The sequence below is a fragment of the Psammomys obesus genome, unplaced genomic scaffold (genome assembly GCF_907164565.1).
Source record: "Psammomys obesus unplaced genomic scaffold, mPsaObe1.curated_primary_1811, whole genome shotgun sequence".
In the NCBI taxonomy this organism is placed as follows: domain Eukaryota; kingdom Metazoa; phylum Chordata; class Mammalia; order Rodentia; family Muridae; genus Psammomys; species Psammomys obesus.
The window spans coordinates 5,193,742-5,217,388 of NW_026585691.1; the positions used below are offsets into that span (position 1 = coordinate 5,193,742).

The window sequence follows — 23,647 nt, forward strand, 5'->3', positions numbered from 1 at the left end:
TTCCAGCGCCAAGCGTGACCGTGCATCTCTAGGCCAAGTTCTTAGGTGAGGCAGGGAAGCCGTGCTCAGAGCAGCAGCAGAGAGCCCAGCAGCAGCTCGCCCTGGCCCAGCGGTCGCCTGCGCTCCAGCCCACGGCCCTTGCTCTCGGCTTTGATGCGCACCACCAGGCGGCGCAGCTGCTCCTCCGAGAGCCCGTCGAAGCAGCAGTCCTGGTCCAGGGCGGCCTTGCGGCTGCGGCGGACTACGCTGGCGCGCTGCTGGCCCGACGGCCGCTGCACCAGGCTGAGGCGACAGCCCACGGCGCGGGGCTCCAGCGCGACGGCCGGGCCCTCGGCGCGCAGCAGGCGGAGGCGGAGGCTCGCGCTGCGCCGACAGTACTCGGCGGCCAGGCGCAGCGTGCACGCCCCGCGGCCCACGGCCACGCTGGCCTCGGCCTGCAGGCGCTCGGGATCCCGGCCGCTGGGGGCCGGGGGCGCGCAGGAGGCGGCGCGCTCGTGCTCGTCGCCGCGGGACCCGGGGCGCGCGCCGGCCCGACCTCGGGGGGCCCGCAGCGCGCGGCTCAGCAGCCCGTCGGGGCCGCGCAGGAGGCGGCGTCTGCGGGAGGCGGCATGGGGCGTCAGGACCCGGGCGGTGTCTGGGTCGTCCGGTGCGGGGCTCGGGGCGTCCGGGACTCGGCGCGAGCTCGCGAGAGTGTGAGCGCGTTGGCGGAGCCCCAGCCGGGGGACGGGGGCGCCTGGGTGGCCGAGGAAGAGCGACTCCTTTCGGCGCGTGTGCGGGCACTCGAGCAGCGCGCAGAAGCCGTAGGCGGTGCGCGCGCGGGGCAGGTGCGGCAGCGAGAGCGCAGCCTGTGAGCGCGGGTCCCAGTCCGTGTGGCCCGCGCCGTCGTGGGTGTCCGCATTCGCTGCCCACGCGTCGCGCAGCGCGGCCCAGGCCGTGCTAGGCTCCAGCCTCGGCGGGATGCAGAACTCTGGGATGCGGTCAGGAGTGAGCACGTTTGCACATGCAGCGGACGAGCGAGCTTTGGCTCGGCGGGCGCGCCCCGGGAGGAACCCATCTCGGTCCCGCAGGAGCCGCTCCAGACACCACATCCGGCCCCCGAGTGCACTAGGCTGCCTGCAACACAGAAACGCACGCCTGTCAGAGGCAACCTGGAGGAAAGGAGGAATTTCTGTCTCCCTTCTTCGACTTCGCCCTGTCCTGACCCTTACAAAATAAAACACACACCTCACCCCCACCCCCACCCCCACCCCCCGTTGCAAGCTGTTTTCAGAGATGCAAAAACAATCGTTTCTTCCCTACCCTGTCTCCGGTTGGCTGACATGTAGATTTGCTGCTTGCTGGCAGCCTTTTCCATCCTCCCTCACTGACCCTGTTTCCTTTGTCTTACTTTCGCCTCTGTCCCTGGTGCATCCGTTTCCTGACACCTAAAGGTCTAGTACACTCCAGTCCTCAGCGAGCGCGCGCGCGCGCACACACACACACACACACACACACACACACACACACACACACACACCAGAAACGGTGGCTCGAGCTTCAGGCCACTCAGGAGGGAATTGGGTTCTCATTCATATACCTGCTGTTCCGAGTCAGAGGGTTTTCGAACCCGAGAGACGCTGAGAAATTCAAAGCGCGCGCGGTAGGGTTGATCGCTGTTCCAGGACAGCAGGTCCGGGCTTTTATACCGCTGTCACGATGCTGCCTGGCAACCTGACGCCCAGCCTTCCCAGGTCCTTCTGCCACGTGGAAGCATTTGCTGAGCCCGTCCTGCAGCCAGTTCTTGTGCTGTGTTTGGAGCTGTTCTTCTCCCAAACCCTGAACAAGTTTGTTTCCTCACACAGAAAACAGGGTTAAGTCTGGACCATGTCGCAGTCCTTGTGAGGACAGATGGACAAAACGAACGTGAGCGCACAGAAGCACTCTGCATGCACCATTCGAAAGAAGCCAGAAATCGGGTTTGTCTTCCCAACGACCTTTCTCATATCCAACCTTCTTGATGCCTAGTGTTGAAAGTTCTATACTTCCTGCATTCCGTAATGATTTTAGAAGCCCTTTCTCTGCTGATTTTAAATCACTCTGGGCTGTGCGTGTGTTGGGGGGGCGGCTTATGGGGTTCCGGAAATGTTTCATGTTTGTCTTGGGTGGGGTTACAGGGGTGTGTTCCTATGTAAAGAAATCATCTAGTGTACACTTAAAGTTACATAATATATATTGCATATGTTATGTATATGTATATAAATTAAACCACAACCTTCCTTTTAAAGCAGGATACTGATTTTTAATTAGGAACATACACTCTATACATACAGCCAATGGTATCATCCTTTGGAGATACACTGTGCCTATCTGAGACCCCACTCTTTCTTCTGAAAACTGTTTTTATCTTTTAAGAGAGTTGTTTGCAACTTGAGTTGAAAGAAATCACGAGATAATTTCAGTTAGTTTGGACATGAGACATTTTCTAAGATGCTGTCTTGCAAATGAATGGCCTCTCCAAGCAGTGTGGAATGAATTCAGTTGAACCTAGGCAAAGGAGCCTTCAGTTTGGGTCATGTCGTGTGCGTTTTGCATCCAGGACATACGGACAATGAGCTAGACGAATTAATCTCTGGAGTTGTCACAGGAACCTTAGCAGTTTCGGATTATCCATGTTTCATAAAGAAATGAACAAAACCCTCAGCATTTCAAAGGTTAAATGACTTACCCATTGCCATTAAGGAAATGAACAGAAAAGCATGGCCACCAATGAATAGTAAAAGAGTTATTAGGGGATTAATATACATTGTTCCGCAGCGGGCATGGAACACGAGAAATGCTAAAGACAAAGAAGCAGGGCTGTCAGTGTTGTTTACAGCAAAGGTGGGAACGCTGACGGTAGTTAAGCAAACTGGCCTTGAAATTATGACAGAACAGTATTATCTCACCACGAGCAAGTTGCTGAATGTTTCCGAGCCTTGGCGTCCAGTGAAAGACCATGGTGAAACACACCATCGGCTTGCCTTTGGATAAGATGGGTGATGCCAGTGAACAGTTTGGCAGAGGACCTGATGGGCATAGTATTAGCTTTTATGGCCATTGTTACTACACTAAACGTGTGTTTAAACCAGAATTTACTGAATGCTTCCTGGGTTTTAACCCCCATGGTAGACATATGAATCCAGGCTGTCCCAGACCCTATCAGCTTAATGTTCAACTCTTAGAAGAGGAAGAAGATGGCGGGGTGGAAATAATTGAATTCCATGTAGCCAGGGCAGTAGTGAAGGGAAACGTGTAAAGATATTTTATTTTTAATATGTGTGTGCACATGAGTACACACACTCATGCTCCTGCATGTAGATGCCCCTAGAGGCCAGAGGAGGGTGACACCTTCCCTGGAGGTGAGCTACAGGCGGTTGTGAGCTGCCACCCATGCGTGCTGGAGCTGCACTCGGGTCCTTTGCAAGGGCATCAAGTGTTTTTAGCCACGGAGCCATCTCTTTGGACTCTACTTAATATTTAGTCTGGTAGGGAGGATTGGAGAGTCCCTGGGTTTAGCATGTCTGTGACTAGCTTCCTCATCTTGCAGCCTCTATTCCTGGCTCAAGTTCTTGAACGAGGGTTCAGTGTGTGAGAGAGCAATTGCTAAGTTGTATATAAAGGGCAGGTACACATGTATGTTCAAACTCACTCCCCCCCCCCCCCCCCGAGGGACAATGCTGTCAGTTCCATTCAATCCTGGATGTTGGTTAAAATGACAAGCAAGGAATATGAGAACGCAGTCTGAGGAGTTGCGACTCAAGGTCACTAACTTTTTGAAGCCCGCTTGTAGATGGAAGTGGTCATATCTATCGCATAGACTGCTGTCAGGGTGAAGATGATCTTGTGGATTCTCCGGGCAGACAGCACGTGCTGGCTAGCAGCTGTTGCTCCTGTCCTCCTGCAGGTTTGCTTAGCCAGGAATTAGCTGATTCACACTGCAGTTCTTGAAAAACATCTCTCTGCTCAGCCAAGCAAAGCTGGCTTGTTTTATTTTTATTAACAGTTCTCCGTCTTTAGCAACACCTTAGAAACATTTCCTGTATAATGTTTCTTGAAAACAACTCAGGAGTGCCCTCATAGGCCGACCCTCTGTGACCATACACGTCTCATGTTTTACTTAACCCAGAAGCGGGAGCCACCTTGTGCTTGGGAGGTGCGTGTAATCTGGCCCAGTCAGGTGTCCAGAACACACACATCTGCTCAGAAGCAGGCTGTGGTCATTCTGAGCTCATACCTGTCACCATGGGGACATCTGGAGACAGAGCTGTGCAAACAACATCATTTGTGGCTGGATGTCCCCTCAGAGTAAACAGGAACGGAACGTTTAAAAACAGATTTGCTGAGGCTGAGCTGTGGGAGGCTGGATAACGGGTTAAGAGGAGGCAAGTGCTCTGTCGCACAGTACGGTGAAGATAGTCAACAATATCACATTGTGTAAAACTGAAAATAGCTAGAAAAGATTTTGAATGCATTCACCATACAGACAAATGCAGGCTTAAAGCGATAAAGATGTTAATCACCCTCACCAGAAAAATTTCTGATAGATAGGTGAATCCTAAATCACATTGTGTCATACCTATTAAAAGGAACATTTTTTTTTTTCTGTGTCAATAAAAAAAAGAAAAGTAGTAAAAACCAGATTTACAAAGGTAGTACACAGGAGGTTGGGTGTCTAGAAAGCAAGAGATTATCGGCTGGTGCTCTGATTCACACATCTCACCCTGGAAAGTATGGCGTACAGGACACCTGGGCTTTATGGTCATCCACTTGTAGAACACTGGGAGAGCCCCTCAATTCTCTCTGGTCTTCAGTGTCTCCTGTCTATTTAGGTCAGCAGTTCTCAACATGGGGGGCATGAACCCTTTGGGGGTTACATCTCAGATATTTACCTCTCAGTTCTTAACATTAGCAAAATTACAGTGAAGAAGAAGCAACAAAATAATTTATGGCTGTATTAAGCCATAACACCACAACACGAGGGGCTGTATTAAAGGGTCTCAGCTTTAGGAAGGTTGTGAACCACCGAGTTAGGTGGTTGGATTCATAGATGTTCTCTCAGCTCCCTTGCTGTGCAATCTCCTGTCTTCCATCTACTCGGGCCCTCCTCCTCAGTCTGTGTGTGTGTCTGCAGGTATGAACATTCAAAAGTCAAGGGACAGCCTAAGGTGCTCTCACCTTCTTCAATTCTGGTTAAAAAAGCAAGTAAGAGCTGTAATCACTGCGGTGTCCATTTTCTTTAGCTAGCCCATGCTTCCAATTTATTTCCCCCATAGGGCTGTACTTTGGGTGCTGTTTTGTTTTTTTTGTTTTTTGTTTCTTGAGACAGGGTTTCTCTGTGTATCCTTGGCTGTTCTGGAACTCAGTCTGTGGACCTGCTTCTGTCTCCCAAGTGCTGGGATTAAAGGCTTGCACCACTGTTGCCTGGCGCTGATAGTGGTTTAATTTTTAAAATTATTATTTTACTTTATGTGCAAGTGTCTGCATGCATGTTATATGTGTGTGCATCACAGATGTGCAGTGCCCTGGAGGTCGTCAGAGATTGTTGGCTTCCTTGTAAGTACAGAAATAAAATTTGGGTCGTCTGGAAGAGCATTTCTTCAGCCATTTCTCTCAACCACTGGGCCTAGCCTATGATGGTGTTTTTTTTTTTTTTTTTTTTTTTTGGACATTAGTTATGCTTTTTAAAAAATGGGATTGGGAAGGGTAGAATGGGATGGAAATGATGATGTATGAGGCTCTTAAATGGTTTCTTTTTCTTTATTTATCTTAGTGATTATAATATAATAACAGCATTTCTCCTTCTCCTTTCGTCTCTCCAAACCCTCCTATGTGCCCTCTTCATTCTCCTTCAAAGTCATGGCTTCTTTTTCATCAACTGTTATCGCACACATATACGTACTTCTATGTGATGTATATATTCCTAAGTATAACCTGTTCAGTCCTTATACTGTTCTGATGTTATGTGTATGTATGGTCTCAGGATTGACTGGCATGATGGTGTGCTCTACCCCGGGAGGGATCACCTCTTCTGCTGTCAGCTTTTCTCAGTTGCCTCTGGCTCTTTGTGTAGTGTTGAAACTTTACGGGATTTTCCCTATCCAGTTTAGTATCAAAAATTCTCCCCACCTGACCCCCTCTCCCCCTAGGGTTTCTCTGTGTAGCACTGGCTGTCCTCGAACTCACTCCGTAGACCAGGCGGGCCCCGAACTCAGAGATCCACCTGTCTCTGCCTACCCAGTGCTGGGATTAAAGGTGTGCGCCACCACTGTTTGGCTCAGAAATTCTTTAAACAATAAAAGGGAATGTACATTTTTGATTTCGAAAGAAATGTGGAGGATTTGGTTCTTACTGGACATACATAACCAGCCATCAGCACCTCCAAACAGGCTCCAAGTGGAAAATGGTGAATTTTCAAAGCTTTTACTGGCACAGTACGACATTATTTGCACTAAAATGTTTGAATTTTCTACTTTAATTTTTTTTAAAATTGTTAGTAGCCTCTAAAAGAGCTTTAAGAATGGCTGCTAGTCCACCTCTATAATTATTGACAGAGGTGAGGGTGACGGTGTTTAGAGAAGGAAATTAGTGACTCCTGTGTGATTTGGGGGGAGTCATTTAGTATTCCTGAAGTTAAATTCCTACTACATTTTTCTCTATTACGTTTCTATTAAAATTAATTGCTTCACAGATTGTGAGTGAGAGAAGAAGATGACTACAAATGACAGAATGCCTGGGATATGGGTTAAAAAAAAAAACCTAGTAAAACAGAATTAAGCTCATAAGAGCATATTTATCCATTATTCTTTCAGAACTGTGAGGTGCTATTGAAATATAGGGAATGAACACTGGAGGGTCCGTATTGCTCACACCCTCACAAGGCTGTACTGTTCCCTTTACCGGTTTGAGCACACCAAGCCTCTGCGTCAGTTTCCTTGTCTCACTGTCTTCCAAACAGCTTGCATCGCTTTGTTGCTTTTTATTGCACACCCTTATCAGCAGCAACTTACATTGTTTCTTTAAACCTCCCTCAGTGAACAGTCAGTAGGAGCATAGGCAGGGAGAGGGGGGGCTTTAGGAGGAGGTGTTTTAGTTACCTTTTCTGTTGCTGTGATGAAATACCAACAAAAGCTACTTAAAAAAGGGAGGCCCATTTTGGCTCACAGTTCTAGGTACATCACCGCAGGAACTTGAAGCAACTAGTCACATGGCATGGGGGAGGGGGAGGCAGGGAAGGGAGAAAAGGGAGGGAGAGAGAGTCAATTTTGCGCTCACCTCTCTTCTTTTTATACAGTTCAGGATTCGATCCTGGGGAATGGTGCCACCCACAGTGGGCAGGCCTTCCCATCTGTTATCTCCCACTGGCCTGCCCAGGGCCTTATCCCCCAGGTGATTCTGTATCAAGTTGACAGTTGAGATGGTCAGAAAGAGCTTGGGGACAGACTGAAGAGAGTGCTGGGAGTTGTTGGATAAGGCTGAGCAGCACATTGTAAATATTAGGTTATTATTTTTTAGTAGGTGACTAACAGATTCATCTGCGCTCTGGAAAAGTGACCTCTGGTGTCACTTTGAAGAATGAAAAAAAAAAAAAAAGGGCTGGAGGCGGAGGGTGGTACCATCCATACCAGTGAGCAGTTCCGAGGAAGTAAAAGAATTAAGGAGGCACAATGAGTATAGAACAGGCAGATTTTCTGTCAATTGGTTATCCATGAAGGGCTCCAGGTGTAGTCTGACAAAGCAAGGAAAACAAATAGTGAAGAATTTCTTTAATGCGGCAAGAATATGAAAGATTGAGTTAGGTCAATTAAGCACTGGTTAGCAGGTTTTTTTTTTTTTTCTTTTAAAATTTGTATTTTCCCTATTATTTATTTATTTGAGACAGTGTCTCCTTGTGTAGCTGTGGCTGTTCTGGAATTTATTATGTAGACGATGCTGGCCTTGAACTCACAGAACTCCATCTCTGAGTGCCAGCATGCCCAAGCCTTTATTTCTTAAATCACATACATTTATTTTGTTATTTAAACTAATTTAGTTGTTTTTGAGACAGGGTCTTACTCTGTAGCCTTGGCTTTCTGTGTGTTTCCATGCATGCAAGGCAAAAATGCAGCGTGAAGGTCAGAACAACTTGAGGGTGTCAGTTCTCGCCTTTCACCATTGAGTTTCAGGATTTGAACTCACATCATCAGGCTTGGCACCATGCACCTTTACCGCGGGGCCATCTCACTATCTGACACAGGTAGCCAAGGATGACCTTGACCTTCTGACCGTCCCATCTCTGACCCTCCAGTGCTGCGGTTAAGAGGAGTGCATTACGACGTCCGGATTATGAAACGCTCGGGACTCGAACCCACAGCTTCACGCAGCAGCGCCCCAGGGCCCCGCCGCAGCCCCTCTCTCCGCAGCCGCGGAGGTGGGGTCGGGGGGGGGGGGCACGCCTGCGCACTGGCGGCGCGGCGCACGCGCGGCGCGGGGCGGGCCTTAGCTGTCAGTCTGCGCGCGAGCCGCCGCCCTCCCCCGGGCGCCGCGTCCTGGCTCCTCCCTCCCCCGCCTCCTGGTCCGCGCCATGGTGCTGGAGTCGGTGGTCGCAGACTTGCTGAACCGCTTCCTGGGGGACTACGTGGAGAACCTGAACAAGTCCCAGCTGAAGCTGGGCATCTGGGGCGGTAAGCGCGACGCCAGGGCCGGCCGGCGGGCGAGAGAGCGGGGGCTGCGCGTCGGGGGGAGCCCGGGGACCCTGCTGGACCTGCCGCCGCCGTCGGCGTCCCCTCCCGGGGGCAGCGCGCTGCTCAGAGGTCCTCTCCAGTCCCGCAGCGTCAGACAAGAAAAACAAGATGTGGTTATTTACCTCGGCAGCGGACGTCAGAGTACGGCTCACGCTCCCTGCCGTGCCAGCACGTCTCCCCTTGCAGAGGAGCAGGAAGGACCAGGCTTCCTTCTCCTTTGCTTCCCAGGCCTGGGCAGGTGGGATGGGCAGGGCTGACAGTGAGAAGAAAGGCAAGCCTCGTCCCTAAGGACTCTTAACTCAGGGATTCCCAGGGCGGGCCACTTCTTCTGGGCCACTTCCTCGTTAGGCAGAGGGCCGTGCAGTTTTGTTTTGTTTTTTTGAGATAGGTATTTAAGCTCCTCGCCAGAGGCATCATTAATTGAGGTCTGCTTGGGTGCAACTTCGGAAAGACCTTCCAGGATTATTATAACGAAGGTTAGGAGTGGAAAAGTCTTGTGATAAGATTTACTTATCTACTTCTGCATTCTTGTAAACTTGGATTTGGGAGTGTAGCTCAGTGTCAGAACGCCTGCTTCGAGCCTCTTCAGCACCTCAGGATACCAGCACAAATCGGGTGTTTGGGGATATGGGAAGCACTTTCATTTATTTACTGAGTTACTATAAGGTTTGGGAATTTTGTCAGCTTTGAGAGGAAATTAAATAACAACAGCCAACTTAAATGGCTGGAACTGCTTTTAATTGCCAGTGATTTAAATATAGGCTTGATCTGCCTGGTTGGTATTGGCCAATGGGGAAGCTAGCTGTTTGGTACTTGAAACGTGATTACATGCTCTGAGTATAAGAGTATAAAATACATTGGGTTTTGAAGATGAGCGTTTCTTCCAATGGAGTTAAAAAAAAAATTTAAGAAAACATCTCAATAAAATTTATATTGGCTACCTATTGAAATAGTATTTGAGTAGATTGGGTTAAATGCATTATTAAAATTCAGGACCATCGTTAGCTACAAAGTCAGTTTATGATGACGTTACAAGAAACAATCATGAAGCTGAAATGCATAGGCTGCTCCTATTTGCTCCAATAGGCTTGTTTGTCACTATTACCTACCATTAGCAATTGCGAAGGATTTTTCACATTATATCTATCACAAGGGCTTCTAAGATTAATGATTAGGGAGAGGCATCCTATTTTTAGTGGACAATGCTGTCATTGAATTACAACTTGTCCTCTGAATTATGTAGGAGCATATTTTATTTTAAAATAAATGTCCTGTTCAATTTTTTGTGGTTCTCCCATAAATCCTGCTAACATAATGCAAAAGGAAAAGTTTTCAAAAGGAGTTAAGTGCCTGGATCATTCCGTCAACAGAGAGAAGTCTAGTGTTTCTTCAGAATTCTTGCAGTAATGCCAGTTATTCTTTGTAAAGCATTTGAAAAAAGGCGCTCAGGCCAATGTGAACTCTGAGCTAGAAAGCCTATAGTTCTAGGCCTGCTGGTGTGTTGGACAAGCCTTTTACTGTAAGGACCTTTGCTTCTTCATTTCAGCTTTCACAGAGAAGGCATTTGTATGGCTTGAAGAGTTCAAGTCATACCTTACAAGATAATATTCCCATCAACCACTACCCAGGTTTTAGTGGCTGCTTTGTCCTGTGCAGGTCTTTTAAAAACAAAATAAAATGTGTGGATGCAGTTGAAGATTCCTTCACTACCAAATCTTAGTCATGTTTACTTTTAAAGTAAAAAGTTGGGCATGTTAGCGTCTGTACTGTGTAGTTTGCTCTGTAAACAGTTTTGACAGTGAATATAGCCTGAAGATTTTGAGTTTATTCACACAGAATTTAAGTGTTATAGAGCTGTGTCACACCTCCTGCCTGCCACACTGTCTTTAGGGACATCTAGGGAGGAGACTTTTCTTCGTCCTGTTTTCTACTTTAATTCATTTTGTGGGGCTGGGGACCCAAGTCCAGACCTTGATGATGCCCAGTGACACTCAGCGATAGCTGCCCCCTCAGCTCCACTTTATTTTATTTTTTTTTAGAATAAAGTAATCTGCCAGTCGTCTGCAGTAACTGTGCAGCGTGCCTGAGCAGATCCACGAGTTACTTTGACCAGCTGTCCTGGGGACAGTCTGCGATTGTGTTTTGTCAGCTCACAGCTCAGCTCCTGTAAAATTTACTTAATGGTTTCTGGAAGTCATGTGCTTTGTAGTTATTGCTCAACATACTGTCTTCAATCCGAATCTCCCAAAAATAGAAAGACAAGTCTGAGTTGACTATCATCACTCTGACAATACTGCTGGAGAAGCTGATCTTAACTTTTTTTTTTTGCAGGGGGAGGGGAGGGATAAACAAATGGGATATTAATGAAATTTTTGATATGACATCCACAGTGCTGACAAAGCTGTTCAGGAAAATTTGAGAATTATATGTAGTCCTATTTGAAAACTGTATGCATGTTAGCAGATAAAATTTATGTGTCGCTGCTTTTTTCCCCCCCTTCAAGTTTTGCATGTTCAGAACTTTGGAATAGGAGGATTCTTCCTGTAGAATTTTCACGTATTTATTTTTTTTGTTCTTTGGGGAATACGTTGGTAAATCTTGACTGACATATTAGACTAGCCCAAAGCAGTAGTTTTCAGTGTCAGGATGCTGTTTGGCAGTGTCTAAAGTGCTTTTGATTGAGGAGATGTGCTGCTGGCAAGTGTTAAATAGATCCTAGGGATACTGCTAATGGCATCTAGCAGTGTGAGAGACAGACAGTCTGTAACAAAGGGTTATCCAGCCGTGTATTGTAGTTGAGGAACTGGTCTAAGGAGAAAATGGAGATTGTCTCCTGCGTATAATGAGACCTACTGAATGAACAGATTTTAGTAAGGAGTAAGAGAAATTCTAGAGAAAGTTTGCTACTCTTAGGCGATTTCTAACAACAAGAGAAACTGGTATCTTAAGTCACTGACATGTATCATGTTGCATGATTTTGCTTTGATGTACCCGGAGAGTTTTGAGAGTCAAAATATAGTGTTACTCTAATTCGAAAAACATTGTGCTGGGCCTATGAGACATTTATACCGTGAAAGCCCCAATAAAGAAGAAAACTGTAGCATGAAAAGGAAGGAGAAAGTTACTAGAAAGTCGAGACTCAGGTTAATACTCTGGATATTGCTTTTAAATTGAAGAACGAGCGACGTCAGCAAGACAGCTGGCTCGGTGGAAAGGTGCTTTCTTCCAAGCCTGGCTACCAGAGTCCATTCCCGTGGATGCACAGAGCAGAAGGAGGGAACTGACTCCTTCAAGTTGTCCCCTGACCTCCACATGCAGGCACAATGGCACGTGCCCTCCCTATATAAAAACATAAAAATTTTTTAACTGAAGAAGCAAAGGAAATAATAATAATAAATAATAATAAAAGAACTTCAGAGAGACATAAAGGTTTTTAAACTTTGTGGCTATCTTTTGGAATTTATTTATTCTGTTGTTGGCTTGATTGAGACAGGGTTTCTCTGTGTAGCCCTGACTGGCTGTCCTGGAACTTGCTCTGTAGACCTGCCTGGCTGACCTCAAACTAATGGGGATCCTCCTGCCTCTACAGTCTAAGTGCTGGAGTAAGTGGCATGTGCCACCACCTTCTGCCTTGGAATTTATTCTTGGAAGATTGTTTAATGCCAAACAATTCTTAAGTATCTCTGAAAGTGGGCTAGGCAGAATGCATTTAAAAGACCTGCTGCTGTAGAAAGAGGCCCTAGTTCACTAGTTAATAGGATCTTGGAGAAAAATGTTTTAATTCTCTAAGCCTCAGTTTCCTAATCTATGAAGAGAACATACAGGACACAGTGTCTGTGATGGAAGTCCAAGGAAAGTCTTTGTGATTGTTAGCGGTGGATGGTAACGGTAGGCGGCATTTTTGGATGGTGGTGGGTGGTGGTAAAGGTTGGTGGGAGAGCCAGCTGTTGTGTTTTCGGAGGCGTGTTTCCTCTAACATCGTACATCTGCTGACATGCATGTGGATATCTTTTATTTCCCCTGCTCCCAAACACTTAAAAGCAAGGAAACGTTTTGCAATTTATACTTGACAACGCTTGAGTTTTCTGTAGCAGTGCAGGACAGCCTTCAAAGGCTCAGACTTGTGCCTGGTGGGCAGGTGCTGCCAGGTGAGAATGTTTATCTAGACTTTTGATCCCCACAAACTGGTACCAGCAGATAAGTTACACAGCCCTTAGCTGTTTGAGAGGTATCCAGGATTTAATTGTTTTCAGAGTAATGTGTGTCGAAATGTCAGATCTTTTGCAATTTGGGTCAAGTAGCGTTGTTGCCAGTTTGATTTTTCAAAGCTGTTTACTGTGGAGGAGCAGGGGCAGCTTCCATTTAGGACTCTGTGGCTCTCACTTCTAATCCGGTAGACTAAATGGTGTGTAGGACACCAGCAGCGGCTGTGGTGCCAGAAACAGGAACCAGGGTGTAGTGCACACAGAGTTCATGGCCCCGAGAGCCAGTCTCTGGGGTGTGGTTTCAGGTCCTGTCCTTTACCCTGGAGGCCCTTCCCTGTCAGCGCACAGTTAGCGGTGGAGTTCCTATTCCAAATTCTGAGGGCTAGAATTGCTGTAGATTCTGGATTTTTCTTTTTCAGAATTTGGAATATTTATAAGTCTGTAATGTGGATGACACCCGAGTTGGCATAAAATTCAGTGTTATTTCGTATAGGTATAGTGCATATAGCCTGCAGTTATTTTCAGCATGCTGCGTTTTGACAGCAGTGTGCCACGTAAGATTGAGTGTGTACGTTTTCTATCTGTGGCAACACGTCAGCACCCAAAAGTTTTGGGCTTTGGAGCGTTTTAGATTTGTGACACTCAGCTTGTCTTGCTGGCAGAAAGCAGCATGAGGAAGGAGAGTGAGGATGAGGAAACTGGATAGGAAGTTATCTCTGACCAGGCGTATGTAGGGCTTTTGGCGGGTCACTGATGGGAAGCCATCTGCTTCTCCTCTGCAAATGACCGAGGTGAGCATGCCTTCTCCGGCTTTAGGCAGCTGTGGTTTGAGCAGGGCTGGAGGAGGCTGAGCCCTCCCTTAGGTGAGCAGTGCCGCCGCTGTGAGGCATGCCGGCCCAGTGCACAGCTTCCATACTGTTGGTGAAGAGCACAGTCACACCTACTGTGCGATGACCCATGGGGTAGCTATCGGGCAGCGTGAGCATGGCAGAAAATGCAGTTGTTTGATTTGTTTTTTCTTTCTTTAGCCTCATTGTATGAAATGTTGTAGTGTCTAAGTACTCCTCACTGAGGGAGTAAAATTGACTGAGGGAGTGTTGTTTTTTTTTAAAGAATTTTATTTTATGTAAGTGCTTTGCCTGCAGGTATGTGTGTTCACCATGTTCTTGTGGTGCCTGTGGAGGCCAGAAGAGGGTATCCGATTTCCTGGAACTGCAGTTAGGAATGGTTGTGAAACACCGTGTGGGTGCTGGGAACGGAACTTGGTCCCTTGGAAGAGCAGCAAGTGCTCTTAATCACCGAGCCATCAAGTCCCCAGCCCCAGAAGCAGATTTATTTATTTATTTATTTAAAAATTTAAAATCCTTTCCTTAGTCAACATTTGGTGGAATGGAGGCAACCTTGGCTTGTCTTGTAGCATATAAAATGAACAACAGAAATTCATTAGGATAGGATACTATGTCAAAGCAGTGCTTGAAAAGCTAAACTGGACGCACCAGTCCATGTATTTAAATAGCATCATCGTTAATTAGAAATGCACTCCTTTCCTAGAAATAGAGCTCGAGTTGGTGCTTTGAAACAGTTTTCTAGGAAGCCTTGCCGAGTCTCTTGGGTTTTAGGCTCTGTGTGGTGTTTGAAAGGAGAAAGTCTTGGTGACATCACAGCTTGCTTTCTTTTTTTTTTTTTTTTTTTTTCTGCCAAGACTTCTTGTTTCAACAGGAAACTGGAAAGTAAGAATCAGTTACTTCCTTTCTGCTGCACAGCAAACCTCCAACTGAAACAGTCTGGACTGGTTCATTTTGGAGTCAGATAGTTCAATTCAGTTGGAAGACACTGGTACAATATTTTCTTTGGTATTTGTGAAAACATGAGTCATTAAAATAAATTGGTTCAGACTGCTTAGCGGTTGAGCTCATCTCCTTGGGCGACTAGCGCCAGTGAGCGTTTGTTATGAGTGAGACAAATGCTGGAGCCTTACAGATTGGAGAAACCTTGAAGAGTAACATAGCATATGGGTGCTTGCTGCTGTTTTAGGCCATGTGGCTCGACCAGGGCCTGGTATTTTTATTTGATGGTCATTTTTGTTGTTGTATCATAGTTTGGTTTAATCTTTATGTTTTATATTAAGAACTGGCCAGGGCCCTAGTCAGGAGACTCGGGCCCTGTTCTCAGCACAGTGGCGTAGGAATTGTGTGGCTTGGAGGAACCACCACTTCTGCTTCATGTGATGAGGGTGCAGAGCTGGGAGGGAGGCGCGTGCTCCTGGAGCAATTCTGGAACGTAGCTGAGGAACTGCTTTAAGAGAAAAGGTCTAGCTGGCCTGGCCGTCTGCAGTGCCATCTCCTGTGTCCCCGAGGAACTGTCCCTTCTGGTGCCCCTGATGTAATCCCCTGACTCTACCCTTTCAGTTTTGGATTTTATATAACCTTTAAAATGTAGAGACCCTGCCACTCAATGCAGTCTGGTTATTGTGTGGTAAAGGGAGCAGACAGTTGGTGGGATTGAACCTTCTACCTGGTAGACTCCGCCGTCTGGAAGAGAGCGTGCTGTGCTGAATGTGGTATGGAGTGTCGGAAGGCTGAGGGTGGCTCTTCCACGTGTAGGGTGCCATGGTCGCCACAGACCATTCATTTAGCCCCCATTTTTGCCACCTGCCCAGGAGGCTGTGAGGATCCAGTGATGGAACACATCTGAACATATTTTTTTGAAATATCAATAGATGGCTTCATTGTAGTTGCTTTTGCCCTGTAGTTATATGCAGCCTAAGGCAACTGAGCCAGTGTTTTGAGTACCAGTGATGAGGGACACTGGTAAGGAGTTCATAATTGCATTGGGCATTTATGTAACCTTAAGTGTTAAGTACTGTAGGGGAGATCGAGCTTTTGTGAAATCACAGAGAGATTATTTCTGGTTGAAAGTATTTAATATCAACACTTTTTTTTTTTTTTTTTGAGACAGTCTTATGTAGCTCGGGCCAGCCTCGAACTCCCTATGTGGCTGAGGATGCTCCTGTCTCTATTGAGCATTGGGATTATAGCTGTGTGCCACCACACCAGATCTATGCCTTCTAAAGATAGAACCAGAACTTCGTGCGTGCTGGGCAAGCACTCTTGTTTATTAATGATCTACATCCTTAGCCCTTTTTTGTCTCGCAGTCATGTGATCCAGTTGCCCTTGTGCTTACAGTGTGGCTCAAGCCAGCTTTAGCTGTTTTGATCCTCCTACCTCCACCTCTTGAGTGAGTGCTGGGAGAACAGGCATGTGCCACCAAACCCAGAACACTGTGTTTCCTATGTTTACTTTGTAGATGAGTATGTGTATAAGAGCTATTCTTGGACTCAGGCAAGCCTGTTCTATATTATGAAAGTTCCATTTGATTAAAAAAAACAAAACAAATTGAGTGTTGTAGGTATGTGCATTGTGTGTGTGCCTGCTACTTGCAGAGACCGGGAGGCTAGAAGAGAACGTTGGATCCCATTGGGGCTGGAATTACAGGTGGCTGTGAGCTGCCTGGCGTGGTTGCTGGGAACTGACCTTGGGTCTTCAGCAAGAGCATAGAGTATTCTTAACCACTGAATCATCTCCCCAGCCCTGCTGCTTTTTATTCATCACATTAACTTGGTTTCTTCTTACCTAACAACTATCTCTTTTTAAAGATGGTGTTAATTGCTAATTTAATTGTCTTGATTTCATTTCTATCTTTAATTCACTAGCAAAGATTATTTCGTACATTCTGATTCAGGTCTGCTTGTTAATCCACCCTTCAGCCTTTGCTCTCAAGCCTCCAGTGTAACTTTCAGCAGTGTGAGATCATACAAAACCCCTGAAGCGTCTCAGTGAGCAGCAAGTGGGCCTGTAGCTTCTTAATGAGCAGTCAGTAGGATCTCCTTCAAAGCTGTACTTCTAGGCAACACTCCTTACCAGGTCCTTCAGTCCTGTCAGTGTACCAGAGGCTGTTCACAGAGCTCGGCCCCTGCCTCTCCTGGGTGTCTAAGGAATTGACGTTAAGCGCCACCTCATGGCGTGCCTGGCCTTCATGTTTTCCTTGCTGGCAGAGTAGCATGTCACTCATCCTCCTGACCTTGTTTCTTTCTTTCTTTTTTTTTTTTATTTTTAAGATAAGACACAAATATTTATTCTTTGCTTTTTATTTCCTCCGGAAACTATCTGTGGCCTCAGAGTGTTCTTATCTGTGGGTGTGTTTGGAATTACTGTTTCTGGAAAGAAAACTCCATATCTTTTTTTTTTTTTTTCTTTTTTAACATATACTTTTTCCAGTACTCAGTTCTGCATGAAATGGTTGATTTTTAGGTGGGATATGTTTCAGTCTTACAGATTATTTAAATGAATTTTCTGCATTCTTGGGCCACGGAATAGAGCGGATACACATGTACTGGCAGAACAGCGCACACCGTGTGGGCGGGTGGGCTGGTGCCTCCTCCAGCCAGGGCACTGGCTACTGGCTGAGAGATGAGCGCTGTCTCCCCCATTCCCTGGGCGGCTGGTAATCTTCAAGCTGCTGATTTTCTTCCTTCTCTTGACTGGACTAGTGGCCCTTCCTTTAGTGTAAATAGCTACAGAAAGATATCTCTATGGCTACCCTTTGTATCACTTATCCAGGAAGTACGAACAGACCTGGCAAGTTCTTTGTTAGTTTTATGTGTCTGAAGGCAAAGGAGAGGTTAGGTATAGAAAGAATTCATATACAAATGTTGAGCCAAATTAAGTTAGAATTTACCTCTGTTTTATTTTTTATCTCCTCATTTTCCCCTTATTTTAATTTCTGTCATGATCTTACTTAAGAGTAATACCTGATAATTATAAAAACTGGAAAATGCCGAAAATCGTTAATAAGGAAGCCATCTTTTGTTCCGCCTACAGTGACCGTCACTTTCAGTGTTCTGTCAGTTTTTAAAATATTCTTCTTGAAACTTGGCCGGCCATGTTGGCAGGGATCAATGCCTGTTACTTCATTGTATGACCACAGTTCACTGCAGTAGAAACAGCCCCATTTCTAATAAAGGTGTACGCATTTATATAGATTTACATTTGTATGTTGCGTACATGTGAAAATGTCATTGTTAGCGTGGGTGATCTGAGCACTCCTGGTGACAGTTGACCTATTCATTGAGAGTCTGGGTGCAACAGTAAGGGCTCATGAGCAGGTTTGGGTCTGTGTTGACCTTGAGCTTGTTAGACAGCTTTGAATGTCTGAAAATAGGCATTCTGCGCACACCCCTGCTCTTGACTCCAAAGCGTGCCTGTAATCCCAGCACTCTGGTAGGTAGAGGCAGGTGGATTGCTGTAAGCTGAGTCTACAAAGTGAGTCCGGGAGAGTTAAGGCTACACAGAGAAACCCTGTCTTGGGGGGTGAGGGGAGAATGATTTCTCTGTCGAGAGCTGGCTCAGTGGTTAAGAGCACTTGGCTGCTCTTGCAGAGAACCTGGGTTCAATTCCCAGCATCCACAGGACAGCTCACAGCTGTCCAGTTTCGGGGATTTGGTACCCACTTACCACATACATAGACACTGCATGTGGTGCCCAGACATGCATGTACACAAACACACACACACACACACACTCACACACACACGCACACGTGCGTGACCCCTCCAAATACTGAGTGCATGTCAGTCTTCTAGGATTACCCTATTATTTTTATGTTTGGCAGTGGTGCCATTCTTTCAATTCTGGCTCCAAAATTAGTCTTTACTGTGCTGGCCCCTGTTTGACACTGAAGTTACTGCCTTACTTTAGGTAGATACGTATGTATGTGTGTATGATTTTTGGGAGAGGGGCTTTCCCTATAGTCCAGAGTGGCTTGGAATTCACTGCATAGCCCAAGCTGGCCTCCCAGTGATAGCTGTCCCTCAGACTTAACCTCCCAAGTGCTGTAGTCACAGGCATATGCCACCATACCTGGCTGTTTCAGAATTTAGTTTCTTTCCAGCTGTTCTGTAGAGGCTGCCTGACAATCGTACTCCTTTCCTTTCTTCTAAGTACAAAGTTTAGTCTTTTCTGCCCACTCCTGGGCTTTCTTACCTGCTTCTCTGCTCTTCTTGTAACTTTTAACAATGTGCTTTAGAAAAATTGAACTATTCCATACACACACGGAACAAATACTACTCGTAAAAGTGGCACTGTGGTATCATAGCTTATGTTTTTGTTTTTTTTTGGTTTGTTTGTTGGTGTTTTGCATATTCGTGTGCATATACAATTTTAAAAAGTTATATCAGTCTGGATGGTGTGTAGCCTTTGAGAAAACACTAGTCTGTAAAACATTTTTCCTTTATTGTTTTGTTCTAGAATGTAGCTATGTTCTCTACCTCCTGCTGGATCTTGAGTTTTCACATTCTTCATTGGTGTTCTTAGCTCTAGCATTGCATTGGTGTTTGATAGATATGACATGAACGTTATACTAATTTTATATTTCTTTTTTTTTTTTTAAACAGGTAATGTGGCTTTAGATAATCTGCAGATAAAAGAAAATGCTCTGGTAAGGGTTATTATTTTTTAAATTATGCTCACTAACTCAGTTAATTTGGCAAGCTCTTAGAAACGTTTGGTTACTAGGCATCCGTACCAGGTACCAGATAAAGTGACTGAGTCACTCCAAGCAGCGTTCCTTATTTAACTATTTGCCATTAGAAGTTATGGGATTAAAGATTTACAACTCCCCCATGATCAAAATAGTATTTTTTTTTCAAAATGGAGTTAATTCCATGACCTAATTTGATTGTATAGCTTTGCTGTTTCCATTTGTCTTATAGAAATAGTTTTCTTTAAAATTATCCTTATATATTTTCCAGGCAAGTTAGGGCTTGGTACTAACCACTGGTCTAGGTGCTATGGAGCAATGAAGTGACAGGCTAGCCATAGAGCACTGAGGTAACAGTAAGGGTAAGGTAGCCAGACACTTGAGCTTTAGTGAAGAATTTGCATCCCTTGCTGTTGAGCTAAAACAAAGCTGTACTTCCCACCCAATGCGGTTCTATTTAACCTGTTATGCAAAACTGAAGTCTACGATGTCACTTAAGAATGTTTATTCATTACATTTTAGGATTCCTATGTGTGTGTGTGTGTGTGTGTGTGTGTGTGTGTGTGTGTGCACATGTGTGTGTGTACATGCATACAAGCATATGCTAGATTTTCTCATTTCTCAGTTTCGGTTTCTTAATATGCTTGAGCCCTGGTTCAGAGCCCGCCTTGGCTTTGTGGCCTGGCTGAGGTGAAGAAGAGAACCTGGCACATTGGAAATTCTCAGAATAGTTTACTGTCCTTCCTGGCTTTGTGTGGTTTATGTTGAGTAGACCTTTCCTGACCCCTGGGGAACAGAGCCCCTGCTTATGCAAATTCTTTTGTCGAAAGTATTATGTTCAGTTCCTCCCCACTTAGACTTTAGAATTGTATGATCATGAAAATGGATTCTTAGTTAATTGTAACCTATAGTATTGTAGTTCATTGTATTCATATATGTTATATAATAACTGAAAGTCTGCATGTGAAGTAGTACCTAATAGAAAATCTGTGCTGACTGGTTAAAATTTAATAATTCTGAAGATTTGTGATCGCTATGAGTGAGAGTTATGGTTTAGCACCCAGGAATCCAGATAAGGCAAAATTGTTATTATTTGTTGGTATGTAAAATTTATCTAAGAGAAATGATAGTTTGATAAATAGCATGTTAGGGTTTTGTTTACCTGTTTGCTAAATGAGAGAATTATTCAGTGGTTATTTTCAGCTGACTTAATGTGCATGGACTCTTTTCTGTTCTTCTTGAATTTCAGGTAAACAGTGTCCATCTGTTTCATTTATTAAAATAACCAGTTTATGTAATTACTTTCCTTATGGACCCCTTTCTATTTTTCCTGAATAACCAGTTTATGTAATTAACTTCCTTATGAACTCCCTTCTATTTCCTATTTATAATTTTGCTTCTTTGTAACATCTTTATGTGAAACCACCATTTAGCAAAGCAATCATAGCCATGAGTTACTTAGCTGGAACACTGATGTACAGAAGTGATTTTGGGGGTGCTGAAAGATATCCTTTAATTTTTGTCTTCCTTCTGAAGAGTGAATTGGATGTTCCTTTCAAAGTCAAGGCTGGCCAGATTGGTAAGTACTCCATTCTTCATTGCGTTGCTTTGCCCTTTATCGTTTTTATTTCACCTGTGCTGTTTAAACCCAGAAGTCTTTGCTTCATTGAAAGTGTGGGAAATTTTTGGCTTATATTAACTTCATAGTTCTAAGCCTAATATACATAATAGTAATATGCCCATGCACTTTAAAAAAAAAAAAAAAAGGGATAGAGAATTACTCTCTAAAATGGAAGGACATTTAAACTGTGGTCACGACCTCCAGACTTTGGTCTTACTGCATAAAACACTTCCATTTTCAAAGCTGATAACCGAGTTTGCTGTACATTTTCTTTATATTTGTGGCAGTCATACAGTTTTAAAACTCTGTTAAATAGACTGTAAGTGAAGCCCATTTTCCTCATGGTTGCTCACTCGTCTTTACTTGATGTGTTATGCAGCAGTGTGGTATGGAGGCTGTGCTCTGGTAAGTAGAGTCTCCTTTCTTGCAGCTCAACTCTCACCCATTGTCCATAACTCAGAATATGTGTCTACTGAAGAAGTTTTTCAGTAGGAAATTTAATCTGCAAGGCTACAAATAGTCCATGTGACCTAATTTTATTTTAACTTATAAAAACAAATGTCTGTTTATCTACCTATCAATTATCTATCTTTTATTTATTATATATGAATTTATGTATGTATGTACGTCTTTATTTATCTACCGTCTAATCTATCTATTTATCTGTCTATCCATCCATCTAAACGGCAACTCTAAATGGGTTACTGTTACTTTATAACTTGACTTAATTACTCATTTATCCACTCCTCCCTTATAACCTACTGCTAGATTGCATTATTTCCCGTTTTCAGTTACTGTTCTGATGAGTTTTAGGGTTTTATTCTTTACTGTTTTGGCATATTTTCTTCCCTTTTATTGAAATTAGATTTTTTTATCATATAATATATCCTGATTACTATTTCCCCTCCCTCTAATCCTATCAGTTCTTCCCCATCTCCCTTCCCATCTGGATTCACTTTCAGTATCCAGATTCTGAAAATAAACAGGTTCCTAAAGTACTATACTGTACTGTACTGTACTGTACTCTACTCTACTATATTATATTATACTATAGCATAATATAACAAAAAATTATCATATCAGAATTGGACAAAACCAACAGAATGAAAAGAGCCCAAGAGAAGACACAAACATCAGAGACCCACCCATTCGCATGCTCAGGAATCTCGTGAAAACTCTGAACTGTGAGCTATAATCTATACATAGAAGACCTGATGCAGACCTATGCAGGCCCTTTGTGTGCTGCCAAAGTCTCTGAATTCATATAAACTTTGATCATGTTGACTTAAAGGGTTTTGTTTTCTCGGTGCCTTCCATCTCTCTGGCTCTTACACTTTTCCCAGCCACCTCTTCCTCTGGGTTGTTTGAGCCCTGACGGGGGAGGGATTTGATAGAAACATACCTGTTAGGGCTGAGTGTTCCATGGTCTTTCACTCTCTGCATAATATCTAGCTTGAGTCTCTGTATTTGTTCCCATCTACTGTAGGAGGAAGCTTTTTTGATGATGGCTGAGCAAGACACTGATCTATGAGTATAGCAAAATGTCATTAGCAGTCATTTTATTGCTACATTTATTATTATTATTATTTTAGAGGTCCCTGAGCTATGTAGTTTCAGGTTCCTGCTCCCCCAAGCAGTGCTGGGTATGGTTTCCCTCCTGTGGGGTGGGCCTTAAGTCAAACAAGATGTTGGTTGGCTACTCCCACAAGCTTTGTGCCACCATTGCCCTAGTGTGTCTTACAGACAGGATAGCATTATAGATCAAAGGGTTTGTATTTATGTTTCTCCTTTGGGAGTGTGCAGAGTATCTTCCTGTATCAAAGACTCTAGAATATAGGGGTGAAGGTCCTATGTAGGAACCAGTTTGACTTCTCCATAGTTAGTGAGTTGTGCAGGTGTTTTCATTAGTGAAATGGGACTTTCTTTGAGACTACCAGAGACTTATTGTATTCATTATTAACTTAGTCACTGAAGCTGGGCAGATTCTCAGTTATTCTAACCTGACAATCCTGGTTTGGCCTATGTCCTGCCATGTGGCCAGTTACCTCTCTCAGTCTTAGTCCTCGCACTTGTTTCTTCCTCTGTGTCCATCTGGCAACATATTCCCCAACCCCCACAGATTCCCTTCCTGAGTTCTTATCTCTGTTGGAAGTCCTGCCTGTCCTCTCCTACCTCAGCTGTTGGCCAGTCAGCTCTTTATTAAACCAATCAAAAGAGGCTGCCGTGAGTTTGTGGAGAACAGCCTATAATTTTGGCAATAGCCTAGGTTGTTTGGGGATTCCCACGGAACCCCTTTGGCCAACAGCTCAATTAGATGTAACCCAATCTTGGTAACTAGAAACTTTATTTGGTGATAAAGAGATGGCCAGTTGAGCTGTCTCCTCCATCATTTGACAAATTTATTTAGATAGCCTTCATGTATATGAATATGTGTGTGTGTATGTATATGTATATATGTATACACAGAAATTATATATATATAATTATATATATATTATACACACACACACACACACACACACACACACACACACACACACACACA

At 44.6% G+C, this 23,647-nt stretch overlaps 2 protein-coding genes across 5 annotated transcripts in view; one reads left to right on the forward strand and one right to left on the reverse strand.

Moving 5' to 3' along the window:
- On the reverse strand, positions 1-2,026 carry LOC129670322 (C2 calcium-dependent domain-containing protein 4A-like). Of its 2 annotated transcripts, none has more exons than XM_055598822.1 (2): positions 1,577-2,026; positions 1-1,113 (listed from the first exon to the last, which is right to left on the reverse strand). In XM_055598822.1, the coding sequence occupies exon 2, from the start codon at positions 1,086-1,088 to the stop codon at positions 66-68; it is 1,023 nt and encodes a 340-aa protein (XP_055454797.1). In that variant the 5' UTR covers positions 1,089-1,113; positions 1,577-2,026; the 3' UTR covers positions 1-65. The 2 variants fall into 2 exon arrangements, with proteins under 2 accessions (XP_055454797.1, XP_055454796.1); XM_055598821.1 differs by having other exon boundaries at positions 1,300-2,026.
- A 6,496-nt stretch (positions 2,027-8,522) lies between these two features.
- Vps13c (vacuolar protein sorting 13 homolog C) overlaps positions 8,523-23,647 on the forward strand; it is a 147,060-nt gene continuing 131,935 nt past the window's right edge. For all 3 annotated transcript variants that reach the window (XM_055597904.1, XM_055597888.1, XM_055597896.1), the window contains exons 1-3: positions 8,523-8,678; positions 19,396-19,439; positions 21,018-21,060. In XM_055597904.1, the coding sequence (XP_055453879.1) occupies positions 8,579-8,678; positions 19,396-19,439; positions 21,018-21,060 (187 nt within the window). In that variant the 5' untranslated portion in view covers positions 8,523-8,578. The remainder of the gene's footprint in view (positions 8,679-19,395; positions 19,440-21,017; positions 21,061-23,647) is intronic.

Excerpts from the sequence above, each read along its gene's own strand:
- LOC129670322 (XM_055598822.1), bottom strand. The coding sequence starts at position 1,088 with ATGTGGTGTCTGGAGCGGCTCCTGCGGGACCGAGATGGGTTCCTCCCG.